This window comes from Grammomys surdaster, unplaced genomic scaffold, assembly GCF_004785775.1.
Source record: "Grammomys surdaster isolate TR1022 unplaced genomic scaffold, NIH_TR_1.0 147, whole genome shotgun sequence".
Classification (NCBI taxonomy): domain Eukaryota; kingdom Metazoa; phylum Chordata; class Mammalia; order Rodentia; family Muridae; genus Grammomys; species Grammomys surdaster.
The window spans coordinates 2242202-2261750 of NW_021604605.1; the positions used below are offsets into that span (position 1 = coordinate 2242202).

Here is a 19549-nt window from a genome sequence, read left to right on the forward strand (position 1 = left end):
CACTCTTATCTTTGAAGAAAACGTGATCCACCCTCTCGAATAGAAATTGTATTCTTTATCTTAGGGTGAATATTGCTTTGTATTATCCTTCATCTTTCATAGATATTTCTTACATAAATGACAAGATATATATGTGACTCTGATATGTTCTAGGAAGGTAAATAAAAAGCAGTCACCTTCCAGTCATCACTGAAAATGAATGTGTTTTTTTTTCCTTCTTAAGGTTTGCCGTGAATTTCAGCGTGGAAATTGTACCCGTGGGGAGAGTGAGTGCCGCTATGCTCACCCTACGGATGTTTCCATGATTGAAGTCACTGATAATACTGTGACAATCTGCATGGATTACATTAAAGGCCGATGCTCCCGGGAGAAATGCAAGTACTTTCATCCTCCTCCCCACCTGCAGGCCAAACTCAGGGCAGCTCATCACCAGATGAACCATTCGGTTGCCAATGCAATGGTAAGAGTAGGTTGGGACTATGGGCTTTCTGTTTGGGGGGCAGGAATAGATGATTCATGTAAGCCTACTTTATATAATATTCTGCATATGTAAACAACTGGCTACTCATGAGTGTATCTTAATACAGATAGCCGAAGTTATACATTAGAATAGATAGGACTAATTTATTCCAATTATTTGGTAATACTTCCTAATGATAATTTATTTAAAAAACTTTATTAATGATATTAACCCACTATTCTCTTTCTCATGATCTTAGAAAATGGTAAAAATATATGATTTTAATATTCAAAGATGGCAGAGTTGCCTCTGTATTCTGAGTCACTTTCCTGGGCACTTCGCCATTCACTTTTTAATTCCTTTGACATCACAACACTTGAAAGATGGAGTATTAAGTAGCTTCTGATTTCACAAAGGTCAGAGTTACCTTTCCAGTCTGGTGGCATGATACAGGCAGAGGGAAAGATCAAGGCAAAAGGCTGCCATAGCTTCAGGGAGATCCTGACGTGACTGAGGGACAAGGCCTCTCCTTTTGAGTTAGCCTAGCAGTCATTACTGGGCAAAAAGTTAGTTTTGATTGATAACACTAAAAAGTAGCAAGTAGGAAAACAGTAATTGTGGGACATAGTGTGAGAGGTCAACATTAGAAAACCTCAGGTGTTTCACTACATCCATGTCGGGACTTTAATGGGCAGAAATCTCCGTTCCTCTCCTACTGACAGTTCTGTCTCTCTCATTTCTATTGTTTACTAAATGAGCATACCTGAGAAGTTAATGGTGTATGAAAATTCTCTATTAAGGTTTACTGCCCCATCCTGCCCCAAGTGTTATGGACTGGAGACATTAAAAGGCCTTTTCTGTTGTTTGCCCTGCTGGGTGTCCACTACTCCTGGAAAGTCTTGCTCAATGGCTACCCTTGTGGTGGCTTCCCAGGCTGTTTCTTAGATTACTGGCACTTTCTTGGTCTGAGTACATTTTTACTACTTCCCTGATCCTAGCGATGAATCCGTCCCTTCTCCTTAGGCCCTGCCATCTGGTGCACTTCAACTGATACCAAAGAGGTCAGCCCTTGACAAGGCCAATGGCGCCACTCCGGTCTTTAACCCCACTGGTTTCCACTGCCAACAGGCTCTGGCTAACATGCAGATTCCGCAGCCGGCTTTTATCCCGACAGGTGAGAGCACAGCTCTGCGAATACTGGGCTTTAACAGTTTAAGTATGTGTGTTGCAAAGCCCCTTCCAAAGGGCTTTGTTGGGGGACTGTCACTATGTATTTTGACTATAAGTAAAGTAAAGCTATTGCTTTCGATTTGCTATTATCTAGAATAACATGATTTTGGAAATGAATAGCTTGAAATGAACGGAAGAAAGATGTTAATATTTTTCTTTTTTGGCATTTCTTTTGACTTTGTGCTTCTACAGGTTGATGCACTTGGTTTAATCTGAGCTAATGTCTTGACTCTTAGTTATTATTTCACAGATAGTAATTATCGGTCAAAAGAATTTTCCACCTTCCATATTGTAAATTTTGTGGTCCATATAACAATGATATAACAGTCAGAAATTTTTAAACCCTTAAGTTTATAGTAAATATATGGTCTATATTAAAACAGGTTGTTTCAGCCTCTGACTCTCAGAAACTATTTTTAAGTGAAAATAAGGAGTTGGGGATGTGTGGAGTAATGGAAAGCCTGTCTAGCCTTGGATTTCATCTCTACCACTGCCAGAAAGTTGTGGGATTTTTCTCTTAAAAAAATACCTTAATAAATGAAAGTATCATTTGCTTTAAAACCATTTTATAAGACTTATAAATTATATAACCATGCCTGACAAATAGCATTATATACTTAGACATCAGGAAATTAATAACTTGATCAGTTAGCTCATTGTGAAGGGAGCCATTAAAATAACAGTGTTCAGTTATTGACTACAGTCACTCATCTGGTCACCATTTATAAGGCAAACACAATACATTTATATAATAGTTTCTGGAGATGAAAATGAAGTTCTTTGACATATTTCTGTCACTTAGAAAGAGTGACAATTTATGTCTAATGATGTAGACTTTTCTTCCAAATCTAAAGAAAAATATGTAATGCCACAAGGTAAAAGAGAAAACCCATACGGTTTTGAAGTAGCTTTCTGTTTTTTCAGCAATCAATGCAATATCCATCTACATCAGATCACCCCATCTTGGCTACTTTTCAGGGTTTTTTTTTCATAACTATAGAATTATTTTGGTGGCCCAGAAGGTCCAGCCAGGGATGGTTGAGTGTGGAAAAATTTACATTGTTCATTCCAGGTTTTCTTTTCAATTTTAGAGTGACTGAATATAGAAGTTAGACATTTGTTTTGCCAAATTTGACACATATTAAAACCTAGTTTTAGTTGCATGGCCATAATCCCAAATACTCAAGAAACTTACTCAAGATTGGACTAGCTAAATATTAGATGGGAAGCCATCCTCAAATTCACTGTCTCAAAACTCAAGTATATAAATGTTCAAGAAATCTCCCCAATCTGCTTCCCTGAATTAATAGCAAACCTTAAAGCTAATTTAACTGAGACACCCCCTTAACGGAACGTCAATTGCCAAAGAGACTACTCCTCAGTTTCAGTGAGGTGAGGGACACATTTTTAATAGATTAATTCTCTAACAACAACAAAAGGCAAAAGACGTGAATTCTGAAGCATACCTTTAAGAGAATGTGTATAGTAAACAAAAGTTTTCCTTTTATGAATAAAGTTTGACAGTATATTTGCCTAGAATAAATATTTAAGTGAGATTATTCCTTTAAAGAAAACATAAAGTTCTTATTTAACCTCTGAATTACTTTTATTATCTAGGTCTGTGGTCTTAAATCTAATCTGTAATTATGAGCATGGGTGATTACTGATTTGCGTGTGCTGATGAACTAATAATGCAGAAACTGTCTTTGGAGTTAAAGTCCCCTTCTATCTATAAGACCTTAATAATGAAATCTCTCTTTTCTTTACTTTCCACGCTTTTCTGCACGGTGTACAGGGCCAATACTGTGCATGACTCCCGCTTCAACTTTTGGTAGGTTTTGTACAAAAAAAAAAAAAAATCTCACTTTCTCTAACCTAAAACCGTCTTTCTGCTGTGACTATGAAATCACAAAATGATGTGAGTGGACATGTTCTGGTACGTAGGGGGTCCTATGGTGCTTTGTGCAATCAAAGTAGACCCATTTCTCAGGTCTAGTAGGTTGCCACTGTAGCTAAATTCTAATCCTGCCATTTTCATTTCTTTCCTAAAAATAGCAAGTGAAATATTTTTTTAAATATTTCCTTCCATACTGAAACTAGATGATTTTTTTCTGGCCCTTCTAACTATTATTTTAAAAATAAATTTCTAATGTAGAATTTATAAACTACAATAAAACAATCTCCTCCCAAAGTTCTCCTTATAGTGTAATGTATTCATTACACAGATGTTGAGAAAGGGTGACTTAAGCAAAGTTAGAACATCCTGCAGTGTTCTGTGATAGATTCTATAGCATCCAAGAAGGAAGCATCATCTGCCCAGAAATTAGGCACAGCCGAGTCATTTCAAAAGTGAGTTGGGGGTAATTGTGCAATTTGAAATTTCCAGTCACATCCTCTCTGCCTTTTGGCTAACATCAAGTGAAACAATCAGTTACACAGGAATTCTGTAGTTAGCCACCACCACCACAGTTCGTAGCCTTCCCTAAGCCATTTTGTATTTCACTAATAGAAAAGAAAATGAAAAAGCCATTGGAGTTCCTAGGAACCAGGAACAGATCATGAAAAATTATGTTTTTTAAAAGTATGATTCAGAACACATCTTAGCATCTCCTAACACCCAAGTTCCTCTCACTTTACAGAATTCTCACAACTTGATCTCCACCCCACTGGTGGACTAAAGGTTATGTGTGAGATCATTGAAATAAGAAGGAAAGGGGAAAATGATGACCACATAGAAGCAACACAAGATTGCAACCTTGTCAAAGGCATGAATGAGGCCTGTTATTGAAGGATTAGCTGTCCCCCTGTAGGAATTAACATTACCTTGATACTAACAGGAATATTCTATGAATCTAAGGGGAAGAACTGACTTCTGCAGGTTTGAGAACTGTGTCTCTGTTTTCAACATTTTGTGACCTGCTTCTTGGGGCTGCTCCTTGTCCTTTCCCTTTCAAAGCTCTGCTTCTGAATGCAATTGCATGTTTTGGCACTGTTGCTGCACTTCCAATGAGAAAAACATGAGTGGTTTTAGAATTAGCACGTGAGACAAGGAAAGATAGCAGTAGGAAATAAGTAGCCAGAGATGGATAAAAGGAGTTTCTGTTACTGTTTGGAGGGCATTCACTTTGTCAGTACACTGTCAGAAACTCTGAATTTGACTGAGGTAGACACGACAAGTCATTATATGTGTATGCTTCCCATTCACACATTAATTCTCTGCTTGACTTTCCAAAATAATCTGGAAATTAGAAAAGCATCCAAAGGCTTTGAAAGTGAAAGTAGCAAAGCAAAGAAAAACATCCCCAAAGAGATTTTGCAGCTGCTAGCCATTGGGGATCTAATATTTGCTGCGAAGGCAAGATTTACTACAAAGCACTTGTATATTTGAAATAGTTAAAAATGTCCAAGGAACTTAGCAAACTGAATACATACTCCATTGTTTTCATCATACTTGCTCTTCTACTACATACTTATCAACAGAACCCCTGTTCTTTTATATGCAGATCAGGTAAGTACACATAAAACTGCCATTTGTACAAGAAAATCGAGTTACAGAACTTGTCAGTGAACCCAAACACCAGTCGACAATTCCTTAATTAAATTTGACTGTGCAACCCAGTGACTTGTCTGCTTAACTAGCTTTAATAGGTAGCCCTGGTAACAGCAGATTTTTTTCATATGCCTTCATTAGTTCCTGAAAGTTCAGCCCTTTGAATCCACTACAATGTTATTTTGCTCAAAATGTTAAGAATGGCTCTGTTTCATTAATTGTGTCTATAATTGGCTTTCCCCTTTTTCTCTTTTGAAATTTTCCTCCATTCCATGCTGTGCTGCTTTGCACTGACTCTGGTTGCATGCTGCACCCTGGTGTGTACCCATCATGATGATGTCACATGGCTTGTTGCTGGAATATCTACTACACCCCATTCCATCGTATCTGTCATGGTTGTATAAATGCTTCACCCTTCCATGTGTCACTTCCATGATTTCCTACTGCAAGTGCCCATGATGCACGGTGCTACACCTTCCACTGTGTCTGCAGCAACACCACCTGCCAGCAACGTTCCCTACGTTCCAACAACTACAGGCAATCAGGTTTGGCCATTTATTTCATCTGTTCAGACCTAGATAACCACAACATGCTGAAAAGGCACTGTATATGCCTTTTGGATTGGTGAGATTTATTGGTCCATATGCTTATGTGTTTCTTGACCAGTCATTAGGTGTGGAACTTTTATTTTTTTATGTATAATTTGGGTACTGTATGTGGTTTTCTACTCATCTCAGAGTTAAATTGGCAGCATGCTTACTCATTGTTAATTGGTAAGCAGATGTTATTCGTGTTATTCCATATCAAATTATTGCTACCACACCAGTCCTCAAAATGTATATGCTGTACTGAATATGTCTGAAATGCTTTTTCATCCTGATCAAGAGGAAAACTTATTTTACTACCCCCTCTTCTTTTTTGGTTATTGTGTTTGGACTTTGATTTAGTAAACACATCACCCTAACTTGCAGTTCCACTGGGTGAGAAAAAAGGCATGCTATCATATTTCTTTCCAAAGAATGTACATCCTTATTTTCACCCAGTGATTACATCAGAAATCCCTTCTCATGGAGACATTAGATGTGTTTGTGTTGTTTTGATTTTCATTTGGCTTAGTTTTTCAGGCAGAGTCACAGGCAGATGACCAATATTTAGGGAATCTTGACATTAGGAGGTAATTAATACAAAAGCTACTGAATACAGTGCTGCCGGTTCCGCCTCATTAAAGTCATGGCTTGCCCCCGGTCAGCTGCATAAATTTCAAGCATGATAACTATGACGCACACAGCATTCATTCAGTGAATAAACCACACACCAACCTGTGCTCTGCAAAGTTGACACGGTGGAAATAGTAAACGTAAAGTTTTCTCTGAAACTAATCATTGTTATTGATGCACCAAACTCAAGCAATGAACAAAATAAACGGAATTCTCCCAAGACACCATTGTAATCTACAATATTTTTACTACTGTAGATGCCCCAATTATCAGTAGATGAGCTGAATAGGAACATGTTTGTTTCACAGATGTAGAAGTTACCAATAGAACAGTAAGCTTCTTTAAGTATTAATAGATGTTATTCGTAGGTTGTATCTTTTATTTACACAGTTGAATTTGCTAAGGTTTAGGGAACATTTTTCTTTAAAGACGTTGCTTATAACATGAGTTTGACTGTGCATTCAAATTTCCAAACTGAACTATGAGAAAGAAGAGATGAACTTTTTGATGTGATAACAGCTGTTGCTCTATTTTTCTAATGACTTTACATACTCAATGTTTTCTATTTTTCAAAGGGGCAAGATTTTTTTTTTCAGCCAAAAGTACAAATCACATTTGAATTTTAATTCTTTAAGATTCCGTTGTTCTTTTCACAACAAGATTTCTCTGTGTAGGCCTGGCTGTCCTAGAACTCACTCTGTAGACCAAGATGCCCTAAAAACTCTGAGATGTGACAGCCTTTGCCTTCCAAATACTGGACTCAAAGGCGTGCACAAGGACACCCAGCTCAATTCTTTAAGCTTTAACTTGATTTTTTTGTTGTTGTTAAAGCAAACAAAAGTAACTTTGTCAGAATTTGACTGATAATATTATTTTAAAGACAGTGAGTGCTGTTTCTTTCTGAATCAGTATACAAAGCTGGGCTCTTTTCTGTATGTCGCAAGGTGTTGCATCCCATGTACCTCAAGTAGAATTGCTCCAGCTGTTTTGAAGTTTGAATGACATACAAAATAATTTAGTGATCTAATAATAATTTTTATTCTTTTCCCACCCTTAACCCTTGACCTCTACTTTGCCTAGATCAGGGACCATTAGCATCACATACGTAAATCTAGGGGATTATTCCTGTGGAGCATGTTTGTTGAAGATACATAAGAACCCTAGACATCTAACACGTGAACCTGTTTGGAATTGCATTGTCAGTGTAGCAAGCTTAAATGTCTCCCACCTACAGCCTGGCATTTGGTTGAAGGATGTATCTGATATGCTTGCTGCTGCCCTGGCTTCCCATCTCCCAGCAATAGGTCCCTAATATTGTTTCAGACAAAGCCCCCAGCTATTGTACGCTAGATAAGCAGATTCCCCCAGTCATAAGGAATGTTTTAAAACAACATGGAAAAACTGAAGGAGCTGGAAGTTAGAATCATTTGGCAGGTGTTATTTGGAATAGCAACTTGGGAAAGCATGACAATGGAGGTTTGTCCAATGCTTGCTAAGCCCTTATAGGGTGCTACACATCAAGGTAAAGAAAATTCAAATATAATTAGTTTACATAAAATATGTTAGGAAAGAATTATTTTTTTCTACTTGATTCCTTTGGAAAATGAGGTATTTGGCAGAGAATAATCATGTTCATGTGTACCAGGTGTGGAGATTTTCTTTGAAGATCAAAACTGTCACTTTGTATAATAGTATATGGCTTACTCAGGATATTTCTGCAAGGGTATAAGATATTCAGATAAAAGTGTAATGCTTTGTTTACTATTGGACCTTTTCAAGGTGTTTGGTATGAAGTACATTTTGAAGGTACATGTCTTTTAAATGAGATGAACCAATATTTAGGTGATGAGCAAAAATTTTGGTATAATATAGATAACACCTTAAATATGGCCCACCGTTGGAACCTCCCATAGACTATCCCAGCAATGTGTCTGTTTAGTGATTGTTTGCATTAGCCCACTGTCGCAGAGGGTCTGAAATTCAGAGTGGGGAATATCTTGGCTTATTAGTTCATATATAGATGTGGAATAAGAACTTGTGTCAGGAGACCTGACACCTTGTTCAATAATCCTTCAGTGCTTCTTACTGACTCTCTTGTTTTGTTTTCTATTTCAGTTGAAATATTGAGCAGCAGAGTTACAGAGTATCAGAATCTCTCAACAAGAAACTCCATGTGGCCTTTCTATATGTATTCTCGTATGTCCTCTTGTACCAACACAACAATAAGCATGGTGCAGTCAATATATTAAAACACATACCTGTTGACAAGTTCAAATTTTAAAAATCTGTGGAGATGCTAAAGCAAGTAGAAAATTAACCACTATGTGTTACCTAATATGGATTAATTGTATATGAATTAGCATACAGAATACAACCATACAGCTTTGTCATGTATATGAATTATCAGATCCATATTACATGAATTTTCCATCTGATATGAATTACCATATTGAATATAACCATAAAATTTTGTGACTTCTTTCCAGTAATGATTTATGCTAAATGAACTTGCACAGTGTACTGCAGGCTTACTGTATACTCTTGGTGGATAAATTCTGTTTTTGAAGTGTTACCTTACTATTCTGTTTACAAGATAGTCTATAAGATTGATGTAGAATGTAACTGATTTTTCCCATTTACCATTTCCTCTGTTGGTATATTGTATTAAATTGGGTTCTGCTTAGCTTTCCCATGCTATAGTGTTTTCTTGTTTATACATGGTGTTTGATTCAATTAGAATGTCATGAGTGGGGAACAGAACTATATGTGATTGAAAAATATAACAGGTTCATGGTAATATGCCCTCTTTAAAGCATTTCTGTAAGTTTCTGTAGGCATACATTTTAAAGGTCTCATTTCTGAGTATGCACAAAATCTGTTCATGTATAGAATTTTACCTGTAGATCTGACCTTGCATAGTCAATAATATACTAAATTTTTTAAAAAGAAAAATACATGCCTACATGCGATAGGAAAGTTCAAATGTTAACCTCAAACCATTCCTCTTAAATAATTTGAGAATCAAGCGTTCACATTCTAATAAATTTCTTAGCATGTATAAAATTATGGAGAGTAGCCATTACATTTATCGTGTCACAGGAATCCTTTTTCTCAGCTTGAGTGTCTAAATTTGAGCCATTTGTCATCTTCAGCTGAGAAACTGGTACTTACTAGTTTAAAGGTATGCTAATCATATGTTGAAAATCAAGCAGAGAGATGTGGGTGTGGAGACAGTTTTTATGTACTGGCAGAAAGTGTGTAAAACCTTTGCATTGTAACCTTTTGCACAAATGCTGTTTTCCAAATGCAAATGGCTCATGCTCTTTTCACTATTCTTTGAATAATAAGTAAGACGCAGTCTAGCAAAAGTCAGTCCAGGTGAAAGAAAATTGTTTCCAAATGAGGCCTTACCTCCCCAAATGGACCATCTTTTCTATTGATCACAGAAGGAGGCTGAGTACAGATTTAGGGAAATGGCAGGAATGGGGGCAGGGAGAGATTTCAAATGACTTGGAATGTGCAAAAGACCTAGAAAAGGGTTCTGCGATTGTCTTTCAGTTTAGTTTAGCAGAGTTTCCAGTTTTTCTAAAAGCAGCAGTGAAGTAGCAAGCATTTGTGCTATATTGACAAGTGTTTCTCTGCCAAAACGTTTAACATCAGAGGGTTTTTTGTGTTGGGAGGGGGGCAATGATTTGTCCAATTTTGTCTCAGAACCAAATCTGTTTTTGTCACATCTGAACTTACTTACCTTTGTGTGTGTTTAAAAATTAGTCAGTTTTAGCATCCTTTGGTTAATAGAGAATAGCAATGGCCCATGGAGGTGTGGTGTGAATTCTTCTTACTAATACTTAGGAAATAATCTACAAATATAGTAATCCATCTATTTCCGTGACATATAGTGTACCTCTTCTACTCTACAAAGTTATAAACATTACTATTGTTATAAGAGGGAAGAAACATATTTTCCAAAAGCCTAGGTAAATTGAATATTTTGTACTTAATATATATTCTCCCACTGGAAAGCATAAAATCAAATTTTTTTATGTCTAGCAGTTGTTTTTCTTCGTGAAATTCATGAGGAAAGAGAAACTATTTGGGATACCATAAGACAGGTACTTGGATTGATTTGCAGAACAATGGCATTGGCAAAGACTTTATTATTGCCTTTTTCCACAGTTGGTAAAACAGAGAACCAGACTGTGGCTTGCCTAAGGCTGCCTAGCCATTATGGGAACCAGTTGTTCTCCCTTTGTACATCTTTCTTGGAACGTTTGAGACTCCAACTCAAAGCAGATCAGATTGGCTCAGAATTTTTAAAAAGCAAAATTATCTCTGGTGGTTGGTATCCCATTGATCTTAATTATCCAGGTGAATCCTGGTCACCAGTGATTTCTAAGTAGTCTTGTTTTTATATTAATCCTCTGCCCTTTGTTAACTATTGCCTGCAACTAAGCGATTGAGAGTTGTCTGTCTTTTTACCTGTGGGCTCTTTGAACCACTATGTTTCTGTTTTCTAACATCGTAATTCCAGGAAGAATGTACCTGAGCTAGTCTAGATGTAGTTATTAATGGATATGAGAATGTTTTGTGCAAAATGAACTTTCTGTAGTTTGACAGTTTGGTGCAACATACTATCTCGTTTAACTTTTTAAACTTTTGACCAAGATGTATGTGGATGATGACCTTAGCGTAGAGTTGTACTCATGTTGCTCTGAGCACTGGAAGATGTTAATGCTGACTTATATTTAGGAAGAGATTCAGTCAGGAATATTCAGGGTAGTTGTCTTTTTAGTGCGATGAGTTCCCTATAATCTAAGTGTTAGCATTTTAAAAGTTGCAATGTACGTGAAGTTTAAGAAAGCAAGCTCAAGACTCGAACATTTTGATCAATTTGAAAGGAGTTTTGAGGGAAATGAAACTTTAAGATGGCACTCTAATTGTGCAATGACTAATGACCTAATTGAAGAAGAGACAAGTCATTTGACTATAAATTGAGTTAACAAGACCAGTCACAACGAATCAGTGACTCTAAACAAAAATTGACCGAATTGCTTGTATATAAACCAAATTCTAATCAGTTGTGATTTCTAGTTAGAAGTTTTTAGTCTTTGTGTTTTACCATGGCCTCTATTTTGATTTCTCCAAAATTATTGGCTTTGTCCATCTTGTCAGCCTTTTGCCAAAATTTGCAAGAACTCTGAAACTTGGATAAAATGTGTCAAATCTACAAATAAGCAATCTAAACTTGTCATTTAAGGAGAGCTTAGTAATTTCAGTTTTTACAAAAACCACTAGGAGACCACAATGAGTAGGGACTAGAATGAAATCAAATGGATTCATACAATTGCTATTTCAATACAGTGTTTACTTTTGAAATTGGAGCATGAATCCACACCTAGCAAATACTTTTCATTTGTCTTTTCTAAATTAATCTTCAATTTTCATCTAGTCCTGAAAGCAGTCTGCTTGCTAGCCCATCAGTTTTGCTTGTCTGTCCATCTCTGAGCATCCGAAAATATTTTGATCTTGCCATAATTGTTGGCCTATGACACTCAGCTGTGTCCACTCATGAGAACCCTCAACTCACCTGATCTCCATTTCAGAAAGAAACCAGCACCTGCTCTCAACTCTCAGCAGGAACCAAATGAACGTAGTATTTTGTACTTCAGTTCATTTTAAACAGCATGAGCAGTTAGACAGTGCTGTGTGAGGAAGGGACAGCAGCTGTAGTACATTGTAGGAGATGAAAGAGGCTGCTGAGGCCACTCATGCGCTACTTGGAATGCCAGTTGGTTATCTTCTTTGTCTTTGGTGTTGGTAAGGATGCCCTTAGACGAACTGCAGCAGAGGTTTTCTAAGATCTGGCAGTCTGGGGGATAGGCTGTGGCGTGAAGAATATTAGTAACTTAGTTCTCTTTCCACCTTAAGAAAAGAAAAGCTCTTCTACATTTCACTGAAATGGACATGGAGAGGGGGTTGTCTGATTTTATTTTGATTCATTTGGTAGATTTGATTCCAAGTTTTGATTTGTCGATTTAATAAGATAGTGGCCTAATTTTACCAGAGCCTATCAGTGGTAGTAGAATAAAATAGCAGATAAGAGAGTTTAGGTTTTTTTTTCTTTTGAAAGTTTAGCAGATAGTCTAATCAAACTGTAAATGTAATTACAAATACAGGCTCTGAGTACCAAGTCACTAATTGGTGCCATGTTTTTGTTTTACTTATTGTTAGTTTTTAAGGTTTTCATTGTACTACATTTTTATATCTAACTAACTAATGAGTTTAATTTTGAAGGAGAGTTAGAGAATGTTTAAGTTTTTACAACATATATTCAGACCATCTCTGTAGGCTCTAAACTGACACCGTAACATAATTCAATATAGATACAGTCCATAACTGCTCTCTACAGTTCACAATTCAAGAACAAATTTAGCATTGTACACAAATGATAGATGTCAGCTAAATATATTTAGTTGTTACTTTGGCAACAAAACTACAACATGGCTACCTTTAGACATTTATGCATGTAAAACTTTTATGTGTAAGCTATATGTAGTTCATGACACTGCAAACATATTGAAGGTACAGCTCAAAACTCAGAAAACTGATGATGTTTTTGAAGTCCTGTGTTCCATGTGAAAGCTGAATTTGTGTCCTCATGTAGTTTTTTGTCCAAAAAAAAGTTTATAACACATGGATTCTAGAATCAGGCTTTATAGTTTAAAGAATTTATTGCATGGATAGGGTTATTCTACAGTATTTTGACACCAGAAGAAGCTTGACATAGATATTACCTGGCCTTTTTTCACAATTTTATTCAAAATTATCTATTCATGTAGTATCTGTAGTTATAAAAAGATTCTATTTTCTGGATTTATTCACATAAACTATATGTGAGGATTAAAGCATACGTAAACATTTTGAGATTAACTCATTTTTTGAAGCCACCTATAAAGATCCTATAGAAGGGCCCCTGAACAGTGTTTAAGAGACATATGCTGCAGTTACCTGACTGTCTCAGTTAGGGTGCGAATGTGTGAGACCCAGTTTTTTTTTTTTTTGCACTTATGTACATAGTCCATGAACGCAATCCTTGGAGCTTTTGACAATTTAAGAAGTCTGTGGTGATAGAGGAAAGTTAGTGAGAGTGCTTTCTGAGGCTCTAAGAATTAGTACAAGCGTCGTGTTGAAGTATTGTTGTGGAGGCTGGCTAGCTTGCTACAGCTCACCAGAAGCTCAGACTGCTACCAAATGCCAGAGCCTCCTAACAGCACTGAGTCAGAATACAAAGCACTTCTTTTCGTAAGGCTACTAGCAAGGATGATTTCCTTTTTGAATTAACTCCCACTGTAAACACACACACACACACACACACATACACACACACACACACACACACGCTCAAGCATATATGATAAGGTACCCAGCAGAGATTTTCTTTTTTCCAATTATAGAAAGCAGAAAAATATACTCTGTATATTACAAGGTAGTTACTCTCAAATCTAATTACAACAGGTTTCATCCTTCGTAGTTAATTCTTATATCAATTAATGTGGATTTAAGTGATAAATTGTTAATGTTTTAACTAAACAGAAGTGAACCAGCCCAAATCTTACATAAGGTAGACACTGGAAAGGCAATGTCAATTTAACTTACTCTGCCTGCTTTCACTCCACACTTGCAGATAGCCAAGGAGTCTTCTGGTTGTCCTCCAAGGCACTGAGGCTTAGCAAAGTTGGAAGTTTGAAAGGTTAAGGGATGGACCATCACTTTGAATCCTTCCCATCTTGAGGCAGGTGTCTTTCACACTAAAGAGGAACCTCATCCTAGGCTAAGGGGAGTTGTTGTGAAATGTTACTTTTCATACACTGCTAACACTCTTGGAGACATATACCTAGATCTGCAGCCATAGCTCATTAGTACAGCACTTGCCTGGATGAGTGAAGTGCTGGGTTCCATCCCCAGGACTGCAAAAATAAAAAAAGGGGGGAAGAGAGAGTGAGAAAGATAGAAAACAGACCAAAGCCACAAACAACCCAAGCCTTACATGTATCCTGTAGCTCAGGGCCAGTTGGCTAAAAAGTACTTTTATTTTCCCCTCAGCTTCTGATCGCTAAGTCAGTTTGTTGTATGGCTATACAACAAACACCCTGACAATCTGAGTAGCTGGTTTTAGCCAATAGGAAATGTAAGCATACATTCATTTTATAGTTAAGAATGCCCACTTCAGCCTTATTACCCCCCTAATTTCACTATTTAACCAGCATCATTATGTGGACATTCCCTTGTGAATCTCTAAGTCATAAAAATGCATAGAAAGATGAACTTTTGTGGGTGGTGTTGGGAATACAGCCCAGGGCTTTGCGTGCTATGCAAACGCTCTAACACCATGACTAGCCAGTGATAAGATTTTATGTCTAGAACTATCAACCATAAATTAGTAGGGATGAGCCTTGAAGCATCCCAAAAGATAGCCAACGAATTTATAACATGTGCATGCCCACAGCCACTTGGTGCAATGCTGAAACTTAAACATGGTGGCTGGATTTCAATCGTTCAAACAAAGGAGAGAATTAAGTATAACAAGTGCAAGTGACTCAAGCTAAAAGATAAATTGGGATTCAGTTTGACAAATTTATAATTTCTAGCCCCTCTGCCTTGCCTGTAGGTGAATTACTCACTGGAATTCAAAGTCTAGCTTATCCCAAAGAAAGTGTATGTTTATAGATAACCCTTCCTCAATTATATTGTACCTAAAAAAATGAAAAGTGCTTTGGTCTGAAATAAGTTGCCACTCTGTATAGATAATACAAGAATCCTCACTAGCCCTCTTTGACATTGTGTTACTTTAAAAATACCTCTGTAGCAAGAGCTAGAATTAAGTGAGCTTTTTCCCCACACACATACAACCTTAAGACTCTGTCATAGAACTGCATGGTTCCAAAGCTTTATTTCTGTATACAGATGCTATCTGTTAATGATGGAAACCAAATTGTTGTGTTGCTGTGTCTTTTGTGTCTAGCAGTTGAGTGGATGATATGACCATCATTTCATTAGATGCTGGGGATAACCTTTTCAAAATAAGTTTCTTAATATTACTTTAGATGTAAAATGAGCCTTTTGCTCTCAAGTTAAAATCATTAAAATGAAGTCCATGTTGAAGAAAGTGAGGTCTCACTATATTGTGTAAACCAGTCCGAATTGGATGGCCTTAAATGATTTGATTCTCCCGTCTGAGCCTCCTGTGTGACTTACTTTGCTTTACCATGATGAGCTGGATTACTCCTTTGTGTAATTTTAAAAGGGTAACTTACAGCTTCTGCTAACAATGATCTGGACTGTAGAATGTGGAAGCATTTGTTTTGGGCAGAAAATGGCAATATAAGAATTTCTTAGCCCTGTGCAGCAATTTAAAACTTAAGTAAGGACCAAAATATTTTACAAGTAAAAACTGCATTTTGTCCCCAAATGCAGTAATTCATTCCCTCAACTGCAGATGTTTGGACTTTCTCAAGTTACAGTGTTGTATTGCCTGTTTGTCTCTAGAAGTGTTCATTATATAGCTCATTTTAGTATGCTACTTTTTATGTTTCTTTTTTATTCTTTCAATAAAGTTTGCAAATTCCTTGGTTATGTCTTCATTTATGAATCCATATTCACACAGACATTCAGTCAAAAGTTACTCATGTTCTAGTATACAAAACTTGACATTAATAACTGTAATGTAAAATTTAAGTTTGTGATTTAGCTCAGTGTTACATTTCATGCACACAGTAAGTTTATTTCAAAATTACGTAAGTAGTTTGGGATAGGTAGATGAAGATTCATTTTCTTTGATATATTTTCCCCATAAGATTGTAGTTAGCAACACAAAAGGTTACATTTTAGTAAAAGGAAACAGAAAATAATATTGTGGTCTCTGTTGTTTCTTAGAAGCACTATGGCATATTCCAAAATACATGAGAAATTTGTGTGTACCAATTATCCATTTTTATTCTACACTTCCAGTATAACATATGAAACCAGTGTGTTCTGTTCATTCTCATCAAGATCTGCATCAATGAATGGTTTCATGACAATAAGATACATGGATTTTTCCCATTAAAATGTTTTTCAAGGATTTTGAACTATTCATCTCCAACAAATGACACAGCAACAAAAGGATTCTCATTTTTGTTCATTAAGAAAACAAATATAGCTGGGTGGTGGTGGCGCATGCCTTTAATCCTAGCACTTGGGAGGCAGAGGCAGGTGGATTTCTGAGTTCGAGGCCAGCCTGGTCTACAGAGTGAGAAACCCTGTCTCAGAAAACCAAAAAAAAAAAAAAGAAAAAGAAAACAAATATAATTACAAAGTCCCCTTCAATTACTGGAGGTCAGGCCTCTATCCCTGCCTTCTCAAGATTAGAATTGCCACAGCCCTTCTATACTTAGAGAAGGGGGGAAATGTCAGGGGCAGCCCTGCTTATACACTGAAGGCCTAAAATCAGTCATAGGCCTCAAATCAGTAATAGGCCTGACATACATGTATACTAACACCAAGTCTTGGGTCTCTGTGGAAAAACATTGAAACAGATGGCTATAAGCTAATGTAAACAGGCAGCTTTTGTGGAAATTTACCAGCCTGGGTAGTCATAGACCTTGCAAATAGGTAGCCTTAGTGGATAGTACCAACTTAGATAAGGACAAGTGAATCATAGGCAGAGTCCTAGTGACCTGTCCCCTGAACCTTCACCCAGCTGATACCCTGTTCTGAAAGATACCTGTACTCCCCCTGAACACACACGCTCTGGTGTCATCCCCTTCTCCATGTCCTGCCTTTTTGTGTTTATAACCCCTGTGTGAATAAGTAAAAATTACAGTTTGGTTTAAAAAAAAAGAAAACAAATATAATCTGGCAATATTTTATTCTGCCAGATCTCTGAAAGTCTCAGAAAATCTAATACAGAAGGTCTCTGCGTTTGTCACTGTCCCATAGTTGAGCCAATAGAAGACTGGTGTGAAGAAAGCTTGTATCAAAAGCTGGTATTCACCTGTCTAGGACAATATCAAGGGCCAGAGAGGAAGGTAGGTCCTTTCTGGTATACGCTATTACTGTATTCTTTTACTCTTTGTGTCCTATTTTAACTATTTCTAATGTGATCCTCACTCTGGCATTTTATAAGCCACCTTTAAGCCCTTGGATGTGTTTCTGTGAATGACAAACCCAACACAAATTGATTCAGCATATTAACATTTATTAGAGGTTTGAGGCTTCTTCTGAATTCATTTTATGTCGGTTGATTATAGGTAATAATTCATGGCAGACATTCTCAACTATTGTTGAAGTTGACACATAAACAAAGCCAGATATCAACCAAGTTTTTCTTGGGAACTTTTCACTTTATTCCATAACATCCATCTGAGGCCTGTCTTACTCATTCCTAATAGCCTGTAGCCCTCTAGCCCCATGGTAGCAATTTGCCAGGCCTACATTCTCAGGTACATCTGGAATCTTCCCTATTAGAACCTTACTGATGAGATCCCAGGCTTCAGATAGCTGTTCAAAGCTGAAATGTAAGAGAAAAATTACAACCTAAACAATGGAAGTATTTAGTGAACTGCCTCTCCTAGAGAAGTTTGTACTTAGAAAGGCACAGCTCTCCAATGGACCAGGGTCAGACATCTTCATGTATAGATAACAGGTGTGTGTGTGTGTGTGTGTGTGTGTGTGTGTGTGTGTGTGTGTGTGTTGGAAGCAAGTCTAAAGCATCCACTCTCAGCGTTTAGGAGAAGCATTCTAGTTTCTGTATATTAGTAGTTCAAAGAGTTGCCACATCAAGAGGGCCAAAAGAAGAAACTGCTTGTATCTTTGTAATTGTCTGCGAGCTTCTCAAATAATGATGAATACAAAATACTAACTAGATTGTGAGAACCTGAAGATTCCAGCGTGCAGAACTTATTCATATGATCAGCTTTTAAAGAGTATGTCCCACTGACCAGCCTTTTATGTGATTATATTCGATCATAATCTAATGTCTATATTTCTTAATTAATATTCAACAGATGAACACACAGATGAACAGGTGATTTAAAAAAATAGCTCGTTTTGTACTGGAAACCTTCCTTTAACTGACTCCTTGGATAGTTTTCTTTTTTTTATACCTAGTTCACCCTTTTCCCATAGGCAGGTAGGCAGTGTGTATCTGGGGAATAAAGCCAAGAATACTTTAAATAAATAGGAGTAGCCACCAGGACATAGGCTACATGTGTAGGTTGTTAGATCTACACAAATATGGTTGTCATTCACAAAAGCACAAATGTCAAGTAGATGGCAGAAATCAGTATAAAAACAACATTCTGGCCAGAGTACCCCCAGAGTTTGTGTTGTGCCTGGAAACATCACAGGGCAGTGTCCAGTGTAAAGCACAGCAGGCACATATGAAAAAGTGATAGGATTGGCTATAGTTATCTTGTATGTGACATAAATGAAACAAGAGTTTGGTGAAAACAAGAGGTAATAGCAGGTGCATAGCAGACATACTCCCTGCTAAAGCAGATGGTCTATTCATGAACAGCTGGAGCTAGGGAACACAGAAGAAAGCTGAGGAGTGTCTGTAGTACATTTTCAGAGACTGACTACAGAAGACACTGATAGTCCTAGTGAGCATCAATGATAGTCCTAATGAGTTCTCAAGCAGAGGGTGTTCAAGAATGAGGCTGGGATGGAGACTTGCCCTCTACCTGTCATGACCTAAAAAGTTGAAAATTATGTGTTAGAAAACTTGGCAGTTAAAAGAGAAGTGTAATTATGTTAACTATGCAAGTATGTTGTACATGATTATTGGTGCACCCCTGTTTGTGTGTGTGTGTGTGTGTGTGTGTGTGTGTGTGTGTGTTTCATTCATGGTGTTGTGGTTCTTTGGAATTCCTATTGATAAATTTCACATTAAAATACATTTGGGGATAGTTATACCAGGACAACCTGAACTCACCTGAGTCCAGGTGATTAACAGTTACAATCTGGAGCTCTAGTTAGGTGCTATCAGCAAATGAGGCATTTGTGTAAACAAGCATGCCCACTTTTGAAACTATAGAAGACCTCAATGATAGT

At 37.1% G+C, this 19549-nt stretch overlaps 1 protein-coding gene across 5 annotated transcripts in view; it reads left to right on the forward strand.

The window, feature by feature from the left end:
* Nucleotides 1–16086, forward strand: part of Mbnl3 (muscleblind like splicing regulator 3) — a 94116-nt gene extending 78030 nt beyond the window's left edge. For 3 of the 5 annotated variants that reach the window (XM_028764995.1, XM_028764994.1, XM_028764992.1), the window contains exons 4-7: nt 224–460; nt 1484–1634; nt 5691–5785; nt 8573–9151. In XM_028764995.1, the coding sequence (XP_028620828.1) occupies nt 224–460; nt 1484–1634; nt 5691–5785; nt 8573–8584 (495 nt within the window). In that variant the 3' untranslated portion in view covers nt 8585–9151. Of the gene's footprint in view, nt 1–223; nt 461–1483; nt 1635–5690; nt 5786–8572 lie in introns of all 5 variants that reach the window. The other 2 variants (XM_028764991.1, XM_028764990.1) reach the window with 1 other exon arrangement.
* Nucleotides 16087–19549: the final 3463 nt, after the last annotated feature.